This window comes from Sesamum indicum, linkage group LG13, assembly GCF_026168435.1.
Source record: "Sesamum indicum cultivar Baizhima isolate 11 linkage group LG13, ASM2616843v1, whole genome shotgun sequence".
NCBI classification, from domain to species: Eukaryota; Viridiplantae; Streptophyta; class Magnoliopsida; order Lamiales; family Pedaliaceae; genus Sesamum; species Sesamum indicum.
The window spans coordinates 15,356,615-15,374,369 of record NC_142669.1 but is presented as its reverse complement, the minus strand read 5'-3'; the positions used below and the strand labels follow the sequence as shown (position 1 = coordinate 15,374,369).

The window sequence follows — 17,755 nt, the reverse complement described above, 5'->3', positions numbered from 1 at the left end:
TCTTATTAATATATTGGAGTTTGGAGTCAATCCCAAATATTACATCCAAACTCAATGAGCATAGACGTAAGAGATAGGAACTGATTGGTCTTAAAAAACTATGAACGTGCGTATGAGAATTAACTCGAAACAATCTTAATACAAACTAATCTTGAGCAAATGTGAACGTAGGAGAGTTCACTTGCGACAATCTTATCTCATGGGTATAGGAGAGTTTTTCGAATAATGTAAAATTTACTTTTTTTCAATTGTATTTCTTTTTTATATTTTCTACACACGTTCACAATTTGATTAAAACTAATCCCTAATAATTATATTTTATCAACTTTCTTAGTAGTTGTAATTAGTTTACTACAAAGTAATAATTGGTGTTTGGTCGAGCTTATAAGTTCTTGTTTAATATATAGTTGCGAGCTTATAAAATGCAACCAAATATTGATAAACTTTTTAAAAAAGGAGCTTATAAAATTTACAAATAAAATTGTTATGATCTTATAAAATCTTTCGAGGAATAACAAAAATTTTCTAATATATTTATAATATTTTAACAAATTCCTCCAAGTAAATAATAAATTGTCTTTATTAATATTTTATAAACTGCATCATCTTTTTTTGATTTTTAAAGTTTTATTTTTAAAATAAAATTCGACATTTTATGCACTTTAAAAAATGAATGAATTTATAAGATTTTTTCTTAGCCCAGAAATGATATGATTACAATCGTAAATTGATATTTGAACTGTAAAAACAATGTAATCTAATTATCCAGAAAATATACACATAAAAACTATAAAACAAAACTTTAAAAAATATATAATTGGACCACACGAAGATTTAGTAGACTTTTCTAAAAATGATAATATCTTAAATTTAATTAAAGCAAAAATTTAAGTGAATTATAATACGTATTTTATAGTATACTTAGACGTCATAAAAATTTAAACTATTACACTTTCTCTTGAAAAAACATTTAAAGTTACACTTGCACCCTTCTGAGACTTCTCCATTTATAAGTGTACTCCTTTTGTTGAGATTTAGACGAAAAGTACTGACGTCAGCAAAAAAATTACATAAACTTTTAATTTTACTCATTATTCAGCATTCTGTTATACTAGTTTATTATAATCACACTATATATATATATATTACTTTTACTCTTATAAATATAAAAATATCACTAGGATAAAAGGTTTTGTAATTTTTTTGTTGACGTCGGCATTTTTCTTTCAAATCCTAATGAGAGTAATACAATTGTAAATGGTCAATTCTTGAAGGGGGTACAAGCATAATTTCAAGATTTTCTTTTTTTTTTTAAGAAAACGTTTAATTTCATAGTTTTAGAGAGAATCTAAGTATAATTAACCATTTTGAAATTAATAGAGGGAGTAATTGTTATTAATTTCCTTGGGAAGAATGCAAGTAGTCAAATACTAAGTATAGTATGAAACAATAATTTTTTCGGGTAAATTATAAAATACTTCATAAAATTTGTCATAATTACAAATACCCTTTCGTCATTCAACAATATAATAAATATCTCCTGGAATTAATAGTCGTCTAACAAACATCCCCTACAATGCGTGGACTCGATGGAGTATTTGTTAGATAGTCATTAATTTTACGAAAATATGTATAATTTTTCAAGTAATGAATAGATATTTATAATTATGACAAACAACGGTACCGTGATTGTAATTTGCCTAATTTTTATTGCCTCAAAATCTTTGCTTGAAATTCTATTTTGAAGTTGTAATAATAATCAAGTGTTGTGCTGCATCTTTACAAAAGGTGGTCAAAAATTCCGTCACTTTTGCAGGGCCTAACACACATCTGTTCATATATTGCCAGTCGTATAAATATTCCTTATCAGGCAGCAAAATTCATTCAGTACTCATCTTCTCACTGGCTCACACCCTTCCCACAATTCTCACTAACATTAACAACAAATAAACAAATAATAATATTAAAATTGTCAAGAATTATATACATAAGTGGTAAGAATTTTAATATTGTGAGTGCAATAATTTTTATAATTTTAATAGTGACAATTATTGCACAGAAGTCGTCATCGGCAATAATTAGTAACCAAGAGAAAAAAAAAACAAGATATGGTACATAATATAGATTATTTATTGGAATAATTTACACAAAATATGTTACGATCTTATTGGAATTTGAGTCACGTAATTATAGGTGTTGAGCAGTCCTAAAGAAATGGAACTTGCGATTTGGTTTATTAATATTGTAGATTCTACGATTTGGTGACATAATTTATTTCAAAAAGTTCTAAATTTGCCAAAAATGAGCAACGTGCAAGTCATGTTCCGGTGTATATCATTTTCAGTGTATTTTTCAAATTTTGCGCGAAACAAATGTCTTGAAATCGCAAAATTTACAAAAATAACAGATCAAATCGAAAGTTCAATTTCTTAAAGGATCAAAACACCAAAGACCTATAATTACAGAATTAAAATTGCAGCAAGGTAAATCTGTCACTAACAAGTTTTTTAGAATTATACAACAATAAAACTAAAATTACCATAAAATATTTTGTGACTAATATTATCCTTTTGAGCAGTTACGATCACTAAGTAAAGTAAATTAATATTTTACCATTGTCCCAATAATTGCCATATGTCCTAAATTCTCAGTAACAATTAAAATTCCACAAACAAAAGTAAAGCACAAGATTGAAATAAAGAACCATTTTTAACGTACGAACGTACAACAAAATTAACCCCACAAAAAGTTGAAAAAAAAAAAAAAGGAAACTGCAATATCACAGTGGACTTACTGTACTCCTTTTTCTCTTCATACTTTTCTTAAGTAGTAAATCTTTTAGGATAAAGCAAAATTTTTCGAATATTTCACCAACTAAGACAAAAGTGTTTTCGAATCCCATCAATGTCTGAAAATTGTTTTATTTTAATAGTAGTTACTGAACGATCGGTTATACATATTTGACATTTTGTAATAAGCAGATATTAATTGTTAATGATTGAAAATTATGATATAATTATAATTGATTTAAAAAAAATAACCAAAAAACTTTGGTAAATAGATAAATAAATTCGGCTATCCAAAAGCAAACTAAAGTAAAGGAAAAGATGAAGTTCCACCTTAATGAAAAAGGGCAATGGAATAACACTTGTAGGAAGAAAATGGCAATGTGAAAGTGCGAATTATAGGGGCTTGATTTGGTTAGATTCAGTTAATTATGTAGAAAGTGTTCTACTATTTATTTGGTGATTGGTTTTGGGTATCGGATTGTACACTTGTCATGTAACGTTACGAATTAAAAATTAAAGTATGTACGACATACGTAAAATCTCTATTTTATTTTATTCTTAAAATGAATTAATCTTATGTATAGGGAGTTGGGGATATTTGAATTTTGATAATTACTAGAATGGAATAATAATGATTACCCATCAAGAATTATGCGCTATGTAAGTGATAAGTTTGTAATAAAAAAATTAGTCAAGTTGGTTGCATGAAAGTTGAAATATAATGTAATATAAAGTCAGACTCCGTACTCTAACATATACTATCAATTGAATGTTAGAATTTAGAAAAATTGACTTTTTCATTCCGTAACTTAGGCCTAGCACATTTTCAGTCCTATTGCTTAAGTAATTCTCAGAAATAGTTCCGTAACTTGTCAAGAGTCTCGTTTTTAGTCATCTTTCCAACTTCTTTAGAAAATTGACCGAAAAAATCAGGTGCAAGTAATGTGTCCATCATTGTTTCATAATGAAGGGAAAAGGCTACTGCCATGGTCATGTGATTTGTACGTGGTTTTTTTTCATCAATTTCCTTATGAATTAATTGGGAGTTTGAAAGTGAGAATTTTTTAAGATTATAGGACTATTTTCGAGAATCCCACAAGCAATGAGACTGAAAGTGTCCTAGGTTGCAAGTTACGGGACGGAAAATGCAATTTTTCCGATTAGAAATTCTTCATGAAATTGTTGCAAAGCAGAAGTAATTCAAATGAACATTATCCCATATCAAAGAATCAATCTCAATGCTGCAAAATGTTGCTATTACAGAAGTTAATCAATACAGCTGATGAACAACAAAATTTGTTGTACAAGGATTTCACCTCATCATATGCCTCAAAACACTTTGACAAGTACTAAAACATGACTGTCTCAACACTCTTTAACTCCGAAAAAACTAACTCATCACTCCACAAGAAACAGATACAACAATTGCCGTCTCTGAGTCAGAAAATGAGATCAAATTTCACATAATAGAACATGCGTTGGGGTTGTCATCACTGAACAGATACGCAAACGTTTCTTCAGTTGCGTTAGGCACAGGAACGGCCTGAACGTTTCTTACGTAGCCTTCGGGAGCCTTCTTGTCGTAGACTTGAGAAACATGTGGATACTGAACTCTGTTGTATGGGATGTAAGGCCAGAACTCAGCTCCTTTACCTGTGTTCTTTACACTCTTCAACACCTTGTTTGGATCGACGTAGCCGCTCACCGTTACCCGGCTTTGCTTTCGGTTGATTTCCACAGTTTTCACTCCTGATGAAGATCAGAGAGTTTGTGAGAAAATGCTCATGATCAGCTTGGTTTTTTCACTATCAAAAGAACATCTGCTTTTTTCAGCATAAATAAATAAAAGTTGTAATTATTAGAAAACTTTTTGTAATCTTAAATAATTCCATGGATAATATTTGAATTAATTTCCCTTTTATGATATTCATGCATGTGGATATAAATTAGAGAATCCTATGTGTGAGTCAAGAATTAATTTCATGAGTAACTGTAATTTTTGTGAAATATTTCCACAAATATCCATATCAAGTATTTTTACGGGCATTTAGGCTCCGTTTGGATGGACGGACTTGGATTTGGAGAAATGATTTCGACTGTCCAATCGGATTTTCCAAACCTTTCATTAGTATGAATATGAAATCGCCAACTCTGAATTCATCGAATCTAAACACAACATTATTACTGAAAAAGGGAAGAAAAGATATGAAGAAAAAAAGGTATGAATGTTGTGAATTACCTCTCAGGTTTTTAACAGCGTTCTTCACTTTTCTCTCACATCCATCGCAATCCATTTTCACTTTGATCTCCACCGTCTGCAAAAACAAAGACAAACAACCCTCAGATATATATATATATATATATATAGAGAGAGAGAGAGAGAGAGGCTGATACAAAAACAAGAACATCAATCAACATATATAAGCAAAATCCAACCACATTCACACACACACACACACGTGTGTGTTTGTGTTAACAAGCAATGTAGCTGGTTGAAAACACACACACACACACACACACATATATATATATATATATATAGAGAGAGAGAGAGAGAGTACCTGCATTGATCTCCTTTTGGTTCTGGTGGAGTTGGTGGTGAGGGTGCAGAAGTTTGAAAGACAGTAGAGAGCACCCATTTTTGCTGATTTCTCTCAGGCAGAAAGCAAAGAAGAGGGCATCTTCATATTTATACTGTTGGAGAGCCCAAATAAGCTGTCAACATATTTTGAATTCAAAATTATATTTACGTCCCTCGACGTTTATTCTGTCTTACATTAATTCCCTTCTGTCAGAGTTTGAATAATATTCATACCCGTTTGTTTTTAATTACAAACAGACTCAATTTTATCGTCTTTATGAGATAAAATTACCGTTTAAGTAAATCAATGAACTTTTTTAACATGCGGAGCTACTGTATAAAATATATAAGATCTTTGTTGTACATATATATATATATATACTTATATATATGCAATGTCAAAAACATAAAGTATATAGTAAAAAAATATAACATAATGTTACTTAGTAAATTATACATGTTAAAAGTATACAACTATATTGAATTAAAATAAAAATATATATGTTTATTCATACATCTATACTAGCCAATAGAAAAAAAAAGACATTTTTCACTTACAAATGACGCTGGCGATGTTGCGACACCAATTTTTTGTTGTGTCAATAGTACAATTACTAGTATAAAATAAAATGTACATAATGCAAAAAAAATAATAAAATACATACAAGAATATTCAATTTTATCCTAGTTTCGTAAATATGTCCACAAATCTTATTACATGTTAATTTTTCTATGACTTTCTATTTTTGATATTATACATAAATAAATGAGCATTTTTATTAAATACTAAATTGAGACGGTTGGTTTAAATTAAATAAGATACAACCATTTGATTTTTATTAGTCAAAAATATGATCCCTTAAAAGTATATATTACAAAATTAAAGAATCCCTTATCTCTTCTATTCATCACATTTCTTTCGGTCCATAGCTCCGGAAGGATATTTCTGTCTTTTCACTATTTGTCGATTTTGTTTGTAAGATATTAAAAATTCAAAGAGTGTAAATATAATTTACTAATCTAACCCGAGGGTTTTTATAATTACAATAAAGTTGAAGGACTGTAAACATAATTTACCGAAACAAAAATAACCAAATGAATGCTCACAAACTGTGGTGCAGTATGATTTGTTTATATGTGAATGATGAGAGGTGTAAAGTGTTTGAGTGTCTGCTTTGGTGTGTGGGCTTTGCTTTTCAGTTGTTTATTGGTCATATATTGTCCCCACAACATTTGCTTCTGTTCCTTGATTCCCCCTTTACGGGGCCGTAAACAAGTCGAATCTCGTCGAATGCATTATTGCTTATAAATTTATTTAAATTTAATTTTGTAAAAAATTAAATTGAGATTATTTTTTAACTAATTGTTGCGGTACGTCGTTTCTACATGCATATAATAAATACATTATATTAAAAAAAAGGGGAAAAACAAATAAAAAAAAGAAGACTAATTTATCAATTAAAGTAAAATTCGGAAAGTTGGATGATAAGATCAGTTTAAAAGTATTTTTGGCTTTACAAAAAATGGTACGACGGTGTCATTACTTATCGTTTATAAGTATGTGAGCCTTTCCTTTTATATAGTATAGATATAGATGTTGGACTTTGTATTAGTTTAAACTCCTGTTTGATAATACGGTTGAGTAGTCACTACAAAAATAATATTATTAGTCACCATACAAATTCCTTCCAGAATAATGTTTATGTTGATAATTTTACGTCAGGGATGATCGAATTTAACAAGATATTTTTTGTTGTTGATTTTGCTAGAATTTTTAATAACAAAAATATAAAATTTGGAGGGAAAAAACTTTTCAATTTTTTTTTGTCGAGGCCGACTGTGAAATTTTACAATATTAATTTTTTTTTCTAATTATAGAGAAGAAATATCTCGCTTCTAATGTTCATTTTGGACTCACAAGAACTTAAAATTTTGATCCCGCTAAATTCATTGCCAAATAATAATAATTTAATCTTCTTTTAAAATTTTCAAATTATTTGCATAATTTCTTATACTAAGTTTCAAGATGTATTTTAAGTCCGAGCGGAGTATTTTGTATTGTTTGGACCTCTTTTCGATAATCACTTCTGATATTGAATTACATTACAATCACATTTTAATACAAGTAATATTAATTAGTAAGTTTTTTTAACCCCTTTTTTAATTATTCTTTTACCTAATTATTTATTAAGCATTCTTTTTCCACATATTCAACTTAAGGTGATTCTCATTTCATTAAGTATTTTAGGGTACTGAATTATATGTATTTTTACGCTTTGTCATTTAAATTTTTTTTTTCAACTTTGTAAAATTTACATTTTGCTATATATAATAATTTTTCGGTCATTTTTTTGCCAGAAAAAACATCACATGCACTGCACATGTGATATTTAAACACAATATACAGGTAAAATAGCACATGTGATTTTTTTTCTAACAAAAAAATTGATCAACAAATTGTCATAAATGACTGTACAAATTTCGCAAAGTCGAGAGTGTAAGTTGACAAAAAAAAAATAGCAAAGTGTAAAAATAAACATAATTCGGATGCAAAAATATAATTTACCCTTTAATCTCTCTTCTTATTTTCCATATTTCTTTTTCTTCTCACATCATATTAAACTCAAGGGGACAACGGTTCTATGTTTGTTTTGTTTTGAACAGAAAATATAAGGTTATTTTTACTAAAGCCTTGTTTGGTTTGGTTGATAAAACATGAAGAACAAAATTAAGGGGGACAGGATACTATTCGATTAGTATCTTGAGTTTGATCTAAGTTGATTCCAATTTATTAATAATATTATATTTTCTAATTAATCAGCAACATAATAGAAGATTAAAAAAACGTGATTCTAGCAAGAGGTAGAAAAATCTAACCAAATAAGGAATTATTCATCGTCATCGTCATCGTCATGCATAATTCCATAAACCAAACGAGGCCTAAGTTGCGTGTCCATCTTGTCTTGGTGGAATTATTCTACCTCATCGCATCAAAATAAGTAGTGTATAGGACCAATAAAACCACTATCTTTTCTGTTGTCAAAGTTAAAGTTTGGACGACATACCCTTCACTCTATTGCACCGACAACTCAACTTACCACAAATTGCCTTCATTATTCTCTCAGACCTATATCGGAATTCATAGATTTGAAGTCGGTCCAAGAATTTGGAGAAAGAATTTCAAACAATTTTGTATCAGAATATTTTGATATTCTTCAATATTTAAGGGAACGTAATTCACTAACGAGGCCTTGTGTTTTTGTGATTCGTAAGGTTGAGAATTCACAACCGAAAGGATTGAGTCAAAATGAAATGTGGCCCCTGTAATAATTTAAATGTTGCACGTGTTTAAATAAATAAAATGTTAAAATTTATAGAATAAATTTGTTTCATACTTGCAATCAAATGATCTAAGAATTAAATACAAAACTTTTTGACAGTAGAATTTTGAAATCTCAATCTCACCATTTATTAATTAGTCCCTTTTTCTTGTACTCGAGAGTGGAGAGTTAAACATAGAATAATGAACCAATAACATCAACAGAAGAGCGGGAGGACAATCGCTTCTCCTCAGCATTCCAAATGCTAGTTGCTGCATTGTATCACCTGCATTTTTTTTGTATGAGATTAGGCGTACAACAAGTCGGAAAAATACATTTCTTACCAGAAAGCCACTACATACACGTCGCAAGAATTTAGACAGCGACCAACAGATGGGGAGAGACAGCAAGAGCAAGCGCTCGTTTTAGATCAGTCAGCTCCTATATCTGTTGAGTTCCATATACACATTTCTAGATCTAGCTTCCCAGTTGGGTTTAAAAAACCAAACGGAACAAGGAGGAAATCCACAGGAGGAGATCCTTCCACCCTACCCGGATAATTATTCGTGTATGACTTCAACCTGAGACAGCTATTTCCCCTTTCGGACACGATATCGTACAAATACTGTTCCTTTGATGAACTTGGGCTTATGCAAGTTATCATGACGGTATGGCCGATACTCTCCGTTCCTTTATTGAGGAGGAAAAGAATACCATCCTTCTCAGCTTGTAGAACAAGGAATGTTTCGTTCTTGTTTAAGGTGATGGGCAAAGGGCTGTTGTACTGGAAACGTCTTCCTGAGTCCCAATGCTTACTGCTGAAATGCTCTGATAACTGCATGGATGAGCCAACAAAATGGCACTTCCGAATGGGGCAAGCACAAGGTGCACAAAGGCAGACCTCTTCGTGCTCTTTTCTCTTGGTGTAATCCACAATTTCTGCGCAACCGTATTGGGCATTTCGACAGGGTGCTCTGACTGGATCAGCAATTTCAATATCCACGCAGACTGCATTGCCCTCATTGCCGCTCATGGGCATATTTTCCTGAAGAAACATAGCAATGAACTCTTTATCCCATGACAGATTGCATCACAAAAAGTTCTACCAATAAAATGCAAATGATAGCAGTATTCCACACAAAAGAAGTATATCCCTAATACATCCATAAGGCAGGTGATTTCTTCCCCTGCGGAGAAGGTATATAAAACGAGCGTCAAAGCTGACATTTTAAATTCACATCATTTAGCAGATCATAAAACTTAATGATGTTAAATCCATATTAAGATCAACAGTATGTACAATGATGTGCTGCATCTCAGTGGAGGGGGGAAAGGGAAGGAGAAAAAGGCAGTATGATGATGTTATGACATTTATTCCCATTCGTCTTGGAGTTCTCAATAAAAACACATTTCATTTCGTGATAATATGATAATGTCTCTTCCTCTTTCAGGAAAACTGTATGGTTGACTTCTGTTCTTCTATGGCTTAAAACATTTATTCTTCCCATCTCACACAAAATCATATGCTATAAGGAAGTAACTTTTACAAGATCTCAAAAACGAGATGGAACAATCGGTTACCTCTGCCGTGATCATGCCACCATTAACTTGATCTACCCCAGCCTGTAAATGTAAAAAATACACAGGTTACCGACAGGCTTAAATAGGGAAAGCTAACAGATAAAAGTGAGTGATGAATTTAACAATGATTGTCAGCAGGTCAGTATCCAAGTCACAAATAGAGTTTTGCTAACCTACAATAATGCACTTATAAATATTTGGCAAGGGCAAGTAGCTCCATTGGGAACCTACTCATACTTTCCCTTACAAAATGAAGATAAAGAAATAGAAAATATAAAAAGATGATTAGATAACATAAGCTTGATAACAATTCACCATTCTCAGACCAAAAAAATTCAATGTTCTATTTGCAGCAAATACCAAGTACTAGAAAATTAGTTATCTCAGTAGTCAAATGATTGGCAATTAATTGGTACTTTTAGAGGAGATCATCAGAAATACAAGCTCAGGCAAGGGAGCTGAAGTTGTGCGCCATTAAAAACTAGAGCAGACAAACAGTAACATACCACATGCTACAACAGGACACATAATCCAAAGAGGAAAAATCAAAAGCAAAATGCTTTGGAATTTAAAATGACTGGCCCATCTTATGCCTACAGGAGATATTGCAATTTTGACAGAAGAGGGCATAGTTGCAGCAATTTCCAGCAGATGAACCATTATAATTTTACAAAACCATCATAAGCAAATTTAGACCATACGAACTCCTTAGATCATTGATCATGTTTGATCTTCATGCAAAAAATACGGCCACGGAGATTAATAAAAAGAACATATATTAGAAAATGAATAATGCTAATAAAAAATCAACTCTGCAGACAAAACAGAAGAAAAGACAATTTAAAACAAAATCGAAACTTGAACATGTTAAACCAGCTGAACTGCAGTTCTTATGAGATAAAGGGAGAGGCAATAGCAGCACTACTACAACATTTGTGTTCCCAAAGATGGAACAACCACGGGGTCCTGGTGCATATTACAGATATAAGTACCTATTCAGGGAAAGCTAAACTTTTGTAAATGCAAGGAGACTTGTGAACAATCATGGAAACAAAGTAGTAACAAACAAAAGCAGAAGTACCCATTCAAGGCAAATAGCACATGTTAAAGAAAATAATAACCCATAGCAACTACCTGATACCCAACCTGCTCAAGCAGAGGGTAATCCTCAATCTCTGGTGGTATTATTGCCAAATGAATGCTGTCTGGTTGGTTCCTACACCCCAACATTCCCATCCCAAGGCCTCTTTCCTTGCAGACCACCTGCATGAAAACACCAGAAACTGATTATCCACTACTATAATAAGTGCCTGTAGTATACATGCAGTATACCTCTCCACATCCATAACCACCGAGCTCTCTCTCTTGCTTTTCTCTTTCACTAATTTCTTCCTCGCCCCAAGAGGCAAGGCATGGAAAAATAGCAGGGGATAGTTCGGATGGTTCTCCAACAGCAACGCTCTCATAGTAAAAGAGCTGTGAACAAAATCAAAAGTTAAATTTAAGCAGAATAAAGTTCACCAAATAAATAATCATTAACTCTCACCTGGAGAAACAACAGACAACCACCAACTGCACGTTGCTTCCCTTGACGATACCGGGCAACCTCTCTAACTAACCGGTCAAGTAAAAATTTCCCCCAGTTATATTGGTGGACAACGTCCATGTTTGTCAAAAAATGGAGAAATGACGGGCTAACATCCAACCTAGCAGTGGGGCATAGAAGAGTGCCTAATACATAAAGGAGAAAAGATCTTTTAAAATCGTCTCCAGCTTCAGGGAATGCCAACCTTTCCTCTAAGAGTCGGACAGAAATCCCACGATTTGTGGCATTGTACTTCTTGCGTAATTCAGAAATCAACTCATCAGGTCCAGAGTTAACCACATCCTTCCCATTAGATGCCAACCCCATCACCAGTTCAACATCCCGTGGGGTTAAAGGTATGCGCTCACCACAAATCTCTAAGCTGCGTCGGACGGTATTAAACTTCTCCAGTAACCAAAGACACAGACTGCGGCGCAGTGTTCGACATCTGAGATTAAGGATACTACCAAACCCCATGCTTTTTACAGCAGCCTTTTGGTCGGGAGTGAGTCGTTGCAACACGTTCAATAATCGACCAGGAGAGCACCTAGTAACAAGTTTGGTCTGCACCATACAGGTCATTAATCCGTGCCAAACAAACAATGAATATTCAACTGCTTGGAAACTACACCAAGAAATACCTGTCTTCTTGGCTTGGGAACACGAGCAGGTGTAGTGCTCAAGTACTTATCCCATACCTCACGGGCACGATTGGTGTACTTTGCCTTCTCTTCGGGACTCATCAATTTCCATGCATCTGAGGCAGCTTTTGTGGCCTGAAACAATCAGTTACTAAACCATTCTTCCTAAGTAAATAATACCAGTATATTTAGATAAGAAACAATTCCTTACTGCTTTCAAGCCTGAAGATTCAGGATGGGAAGCAGTGTACTCCTTGATAAATTCACGACTAGAAACAAAACATTCATTATTAGCATGAATATTTTATGGGAAGAAAAAAAAGAAAAGTAACAGTATGAATAGAACCCTAATTCAGATTAATTGAATGAAATGATACCTAAAATGCACCCAAGAGCATGCTGGACGAGATGCCCCATCATGCTTCTTCTTCATCTTTGCTCGACTACCTTCTGACTCGCTATGCTCTTGTTCATTTCTCATTACAACCATCATATTTTCTTCACTCGGAACCTTAATTCATAATAGCACCTCCATCATCAAATAACATACTTCTTAAAGAAGAAAAGATCAGAAACTTATCAGACCATAGCCATTGCAGATTGCACTATTCAAAAGAAAAACTTTCAAAGGGGCTGGAAACGCACTGACATTTCAATAAATTTTGCAGTTAGCATAGATATTTAACTAAAGCTCAATCTATGTCTAATTTTATAAGAAATAACAGCTTCGAAAGAGATACATCATCAAACTTTGGGATTAGGCATGTAGCAAAGCACACACCAGCAGCAACTAAATTGGCTATGATTTCAACTTCTTCAGTTACTCTCAGATCCTAACTCCAATTATCCTAGGCCGTAGTCGTACCTCAAGAATTAGACATTTAATATTAATATTTAATCCATAATAGGACTCTGTGATACTTTTATCAATCTAACACATAAATACTAATACCATTTAAGTCGTATTAGAACTGAGTGATACCTCTGTCAATCTTGAAGCATCTTCTGAGGCAACCGTCAACATTTTAATCAATATTTCTACCAACCAACGGCTTTCTTCTATGAAGATACCAGGTTTGACAGCAACACTAACGCTAACAGCCTCTACACTCTATATCTTCTTAAAGCTGAGGATACCACATTCAGTCCTTCCAAGATCACAAAATTTTGATGTGGGTTTCAAATCATCGAATTAAACTAGGTACCATTAACAATCCCAGTTATATACAATAAATTTAGTCCACTTCTTTATGTGAAGTACAACCTATAGTCGCGAAAGGCCGGAGCCTGGAGAGGAGCAGGTGCGCGACGGATTGTCCCCTTCCAAGGGTCACAGCCGAGGCTCCACAAGGGGCTAAGCCTTCTGGGCCTTTAGCGGCAAGGCCGAAAAACGCCACAAAGCCATGCATTTAAAAAGAAACCCTAAATTGGGTATGGAGCTTAAAAATCAGCACGTACCGACGGTCAAGTCCTCATCGGAGACGGCGGCGGCTCCACCTGCTCCGTCGGCCACGGCGCTTTCACTTTCCTTGTTCCTTTTCCTATTTTTGCTTCCCCCTCTTCCTCTTTTTCTCCTTTTTCTCTTTTCTTCTTTCTGTTCTCTCTTCTCCCCCACTTCCCCACCTTCCTCTTTGTTTCTTTTCTTGATCTGGGCTTGGACCTATTTCTCTGCAAAATTGGCCTCTTTGTTTCAGTAATTGGGCCTAAGTTGTATTAAGTCAATTAAACGTATCAATGGGCCTAATCCTTTCCAGAATTGCGATTTTTCTGTAGAATTGTTACATTGTCCTCTCTGAAATTTCGTGCAATTACACTTAAGTTTTATATAAAATTATATTTAATACACCTGATGTTTACAAATAGATATTTTTATTAATTAAAATTCAGCAAATTTGCTAATATTAGCCAAAAAGTCGAATGAAAATTCATAATTACCCTCGAGTCATTTGTTACAGGTCAAACAATTTTTTTTCTAACCAAATTACCCTTATACATCTTCATACGCTAATGCATGTGATGACGTGTACATCTTTATCCTTATAAGGATAATTTGATCATAAAAAATTATTGACCTGCAATAAATCAATAATAAGTCAATCGGGCGTAAATATAGTTTTTCTTTATATCAGTAAATTTAGTGAATTATGACTAACGGAGAGTTACTTGTTATACAAAAATGGTTGTTATTAATACTAAATGTAATCTTTTAAACCATAGGGAGAATACATATAATTGCACCAACCATCAAAGAGAACGGTGTAATTATCGGTTCTTTTATCGCTTGACAATTGAAAAAAGTTGCAATTGCTATTACTAGTTTTGCTGGCACACTCAATCTATATACTTAAATTTAGAAAATGTAATTAAAAATGTTTGCTAAGTTTTTATATGAAATTGAGAACCTTTTCTACTATTTTAATGGATTTAGTAAATTATGACAAGTGAAAGAGGAATGACTTAAAATAATTTGAAATACTATAATGTAAAAGAAAAAATAATAGAGGAGATATAAAAAAATGGAAATAATCAGTAATATGAGAGAAAAAGAGTAAAATATAGAGTTGATTTTGCTGCTTGCATGGGCAATAAAAATAATTTAACATTGAATTTCATTAATAGTATATTCTCAAACACTAAATATCAAAATTGACCGTTCCGATCTTCTAAACTAGTGATATGAATTTTATACACGTGACATGTATATGTAACACAGATACGAGATGCAATACTAATTTGTATAGGATCCCGACTGCAAAATCGATCGAATCGAGCATTTTCATCTTTCAAATATGCCTTTCACATAAACCATGCCTTTTTCACTAAGCTGAAGCTCCTTTCTCATTTGCTCTACCTGTTGATCATCACCTTGAACGATTATCTCCGACAGGGTACCGTCGTCCGCCACCGTCATTTTCACCTTGATCTGCTCCTTTCTTGATGCTTTCGTCCAGTAATATGCTCCTCTGTTAAATTCAAATGTATTAGTCTTTCTTTCCCAATGGAAAGATACAAGATTTTATGACACTTACGCGAGGGGGCTCAACACGGTTAGCCAGAACCAGTTGTTTCCGATGTCTGGGAAAGTTATTGTAAGCACGAGGGCTACACTTGCAAGGCTTATACAGGTGCAGAACGTAAGCAATGCTGCTTGGCCCCGGTTTGGGATCATCATTCCCTCAAATCTGAAAGGGAAATACAAATGAAACGGCATTGGTTTGGTTTTCACAATAGAAACATCATCACGGCAACAACACAGACTGGTATAGCATTCTATCTGAAAATTAAAACACAAAATTCAGTGTAATGATTTTGTTGAGGGCAGCTGATTGAAAACTGAGAAATGCCTTCTCCATTTCTTTTCTTGACTTGGCATGCAATAAAAGTTGGCCCACATCAGGCTAGACAATTGCATTGAAAAGCTTAAGGAATGCATAGTAGTGGTATGAGACGCTTACGTTATCGTCTCTCCTCTCTCCGAAACTGTAAAATTGTTGCGAGTAAAGAATGAAAGAATTTCTCCGGCGACCTGGTTAGGCGCCTTTTTCCCCTCCCCTTCTCCTATAAAGGTCTTCTGCACAACCTGATCTAACACCAAAATTTGGAATTACGGTATCTGGAGGTAATACATGAACAAACTCGAATTTCCAGAGACGGTAAAAACAACACTTGAATATCCAATTATAACAGGTAGGACTACCGTACCTTAGATTTAACGGATCGCTTGATAAGGGACCAAAGGCCAGGAACTGAGATGACGAATAGACCCAGAGAAGTGTAGTAACTGGCCACTGAGTAGCCAGCACTATCCGCCAATAGAAAGAGGGACTCTGGTTGGTGGTGCAGATGCTCCATTAAAGCTATGGGAGTAGAAGATAGAGCATCGTCCAGGGAGGAAGATAGCTGAACTACAAGTCTCCTCCGTCTCATTAGCATTTGACCTCGTCCAGGCCATGGGTGAATGTGGTGCCGGTCTTGGGTAGAAAACGTGCAACGATGAGAGATAGGAGAGATTAGTAGCTTCGTCGCCATTTCTGATGCCTCAAGAAGTAATAAAATGATTCAATTAGTTCGTCCACAAAAGAGGCCCTCAATCTTGTTTCTTTAACATGTAGTTTATTCTACGAGCTTCAAAAATATGACCTATGTTGTTGCCAAAATCAGACAAGTGCAACTTTTGACCTTAAATTGATCGGTAACAAAGTCAATCGAAAGCACTGAAGATACACACAACTACATCAACAACAACCTAATTAAATCATTGAGACAACAAGAGGCACGAAGATTCTTCAAGAAAAGAATTCTCTAACAACTCTGGACAAACTTGAATTATCTACTCTCTGGACTGACTCCAATGAGCTACAGCTCATTTTTATATGCTTCCAGAGCATAAAATATGCTAAAGTAGTCAAAATGAACGAACACGTTCCCAACACCGCCGTTTAATGCCCGAAACATGACATGAAATGACTCATAAAGCCACAAGAATTAATAGTCAGAATGCACACCAAACTGAGCACTTTCCGAGTGAAATTTTGGGAAGAGAAATCGCATTCCATTCTTGACATACATACAGGTTTTATGCTTTACCCTGATAAACTCTTTCAAGATAATCCAAAGTGCCAACAATCAAAGAATATTCACATCCACATAAAAGAAAAACACAGCACCAAGATACAGTATCAAATTAAAACAACACAATTCTTGAGGCATAGATATTATATGATTTCTTTCCTCATTTCGCATTATCTTTAGTCCACAGCACACATATCCAAATTCACACATGGAATCATGCTTTGGTTTTAAATGGGCTACTGTAATTACTCTTTTATTGAGTGCATAATTGTACCTACAGACAACGGAGCTACGCTACACTACACTGCACAAGACACATGCCTGATGGGAAGTAGGGGTGAAATCGGAGGGAGAGGATGAAAGAAAACTAAGTGGGAACATGAGAAAGTACCTGCAGCAACCAAAACCCGAATGAGTAAGGTAAGTTTTTCCTCCTCTTAACTGGTTTTGGTCCTTTTTCTTGAATGTGGGCAAGAGAGAGAGACTGTGCGGGTGCGTTATCCGAGCCAGTTTTGTGGTATGTTTCGAGGCACAAATGCCACAAAACTTTTGTGGTATGTTTCCTCACACGCTAATCAGACTTAGTTTTCCACAACATCTTTAAGTAAATTTTTGTTTAAAAAGTCATAAAAACCCCTCACTATATTTGTTTTCATCATTAAGATATTTTCGGGACAAGTCAAAAT

General features: G+C 33.8%; 3 protein-coding genes across 9 annotated transcripts; all 3 read right to left on the bottom strand.

The window, feature by feature from the left end:
- Positions 1 to 3,985: 3,985 nt before the first annotated feature.
- On the bottom strand, positions 3,986 to 5,508 carry LOC105176127 (heavy metal-associated isoprenylated plant protein 21). The gene is made up of 3 exons (XM_011098833.3): positions 5,351 to 5,508; positions 5,029 to 5,104; positions 3,986 to 4,538 (listed from the first exon to the last, which is right to left on the bottom strand). The coding sequence occupies exons 1-3, from the start codon at positions 5,426 to 5,428 to the stop codon at positions 4,249 to 4,251; spliced, it is 444 nt and encodes a 147-aa protein (XP_011097135.1). The 5' UTR covers positions 5,429 to 5,508; the 3' UTR covers positions 3,986 to 4,248.
- A 3,496-nt stretch (positions 5,509 to 9,004) lies between these two features.
- Positions 9,005 to 14,126, bottom strand: LOC105176128 (uncharacterized). 6 transcript variants are annotated; one of them, XM_020698637.2, is made up of 9 exons: positions 13,956 to 14,126; positions 12,875 to 13,049; positions 12,709 to 12,766; positions 12,498 to 12,632; positions 11,818 to 12,420; positions 11,604 to 11,747; positions 11,406 to 11,534; positions 10,272 to 10,313; positions 9,005 to 9,735 (listed from the first exon to the last, which is right to left on the bottom strand). In XM_020698637.2, the coding sequence occupies exons 2-9, from the start codon at positions 12,988 to 12,990 to the stop codon at positions 9,121 to 9,123; spliced, it is 1,842 nt and encodes a 613-aa protein (XP_020554296.1). In that variant the 5' UTR covers positions 12,991 to 13,049; positions 13,956 to 14,126; the 3' UTR covers positions 9,005 to 9,120. The 6 variants fall into 6 exon arrangements, with proteins under 6 accessions (XP_020554296.1, XP_088733366.1, XP_011097136.1 ...); XM_088877240.1 differs by having other exon boundaries at positions 12,875 to 13,046; XM_011098834.3 differs by having other exon boundaries at positions 12,875 to 13,008; positions 13,956 to 14,125.
- A 952-nt stretch (positions 14,127 to 15,078) lies between these two features.
- Positions 15,079 to 17,621, bottom strand: CCB1 (cofactor assembly of complex C). 2 transcript variants are annotated; one of them, XM_011098837.3, is made up of 5 exons: positions 17,461 to 17,621; positions 16,200 to 16,535; positions 15,953 to 16,077; positions 15,527 to 15,679; positions 15,079 to 15,460 (listed from the first exon to the last, which is right to left on the bottom strand). In XM_011098837.3, exons 2-5 carry the CDS (start codon positions 16,524 to 16,526, stop codon positions 15,274 to 15,276), a joined length of 792 nt encoding a protein of 263 aa, XP_011097139.1. In that variant the 5' UTR covers positions 16,527 to 16,535; positions 17,461 to 17,621; the 3' UTR covers positions 15,079 to 15,273. The 2 variants fall into 2 exon arrangements, with proteins under 2 accessions (XP_011097139.1, XP_020554267.1); XM_020698608.2 differs by having other exon boundaries at positions 16,200 to 16,528.
- Between the last annotated feature and the right edge of the window lie 134 nt (positions 17,622 to 17,755).

Coding starts and splice junctions, on each gene's coding strand:
- LOC105176127 (XM_011098833.3), bottom strand. CDS start 5,428: ATGGGTGCTCTCTACTGTCTTTCAAACTTCTGCACCCTCACCACCAAC. Junction 5,105..5,350: donor CCAAAAGGAGATCAATGCAG/GTACTCTCTCTC, acceptor TTGTTTTTGCAG/ACGGTGGAGATCAAAGTGAA. Junction 4,539..5,028: donor CGCTGTTAAAAACCTGAGAG/GTAATTCACAAC, acceptor GATCTTCATCAG/GAGTGAAAACTGTGGAAATC.
- CCB1 (XM_011098837.3), bottom strand. CDS start 16,526: ATGGCGACGAAGCTACTAATCTCTCCTATCTCTCATCGTTGCACGTTT. Junction 16,078..16,199: donor AGCGATCCGTTAAATCTAAG/GTACGGTAGTCC, acceptor GTGTTAGATCAG/GTTGTGCAGAAGACCTTTAT. Junction 15,680..15,952: donor GAGAGAGGAGAGACGATAAC/GTAAGCGTCTCA, acceptor TTTCCCTTTCAG/ATTTGAGGGAATGATGATCC.
- LOC105176128 (XM_088877238.1), bottom strand. CDS start 13,521: ATGTTGACGGTTGCCTCAGAAGATGCTTCAAGATTGACAGAG. Junction 12,421..12,497: donor TTCCCAAGCCAAGAAGACAG/GTATTTCTTGGT, acceptor TGTATGGTGCAG/ACCAAACTTGTTACTAGGTG. Junction 10,314..11,405: donor TTGAGCAGGTTGGGTATCAG/GTAGTTGCTATG, acceptor TTACATTTACAG/GCTGGGGTAGATCAAGTTAA.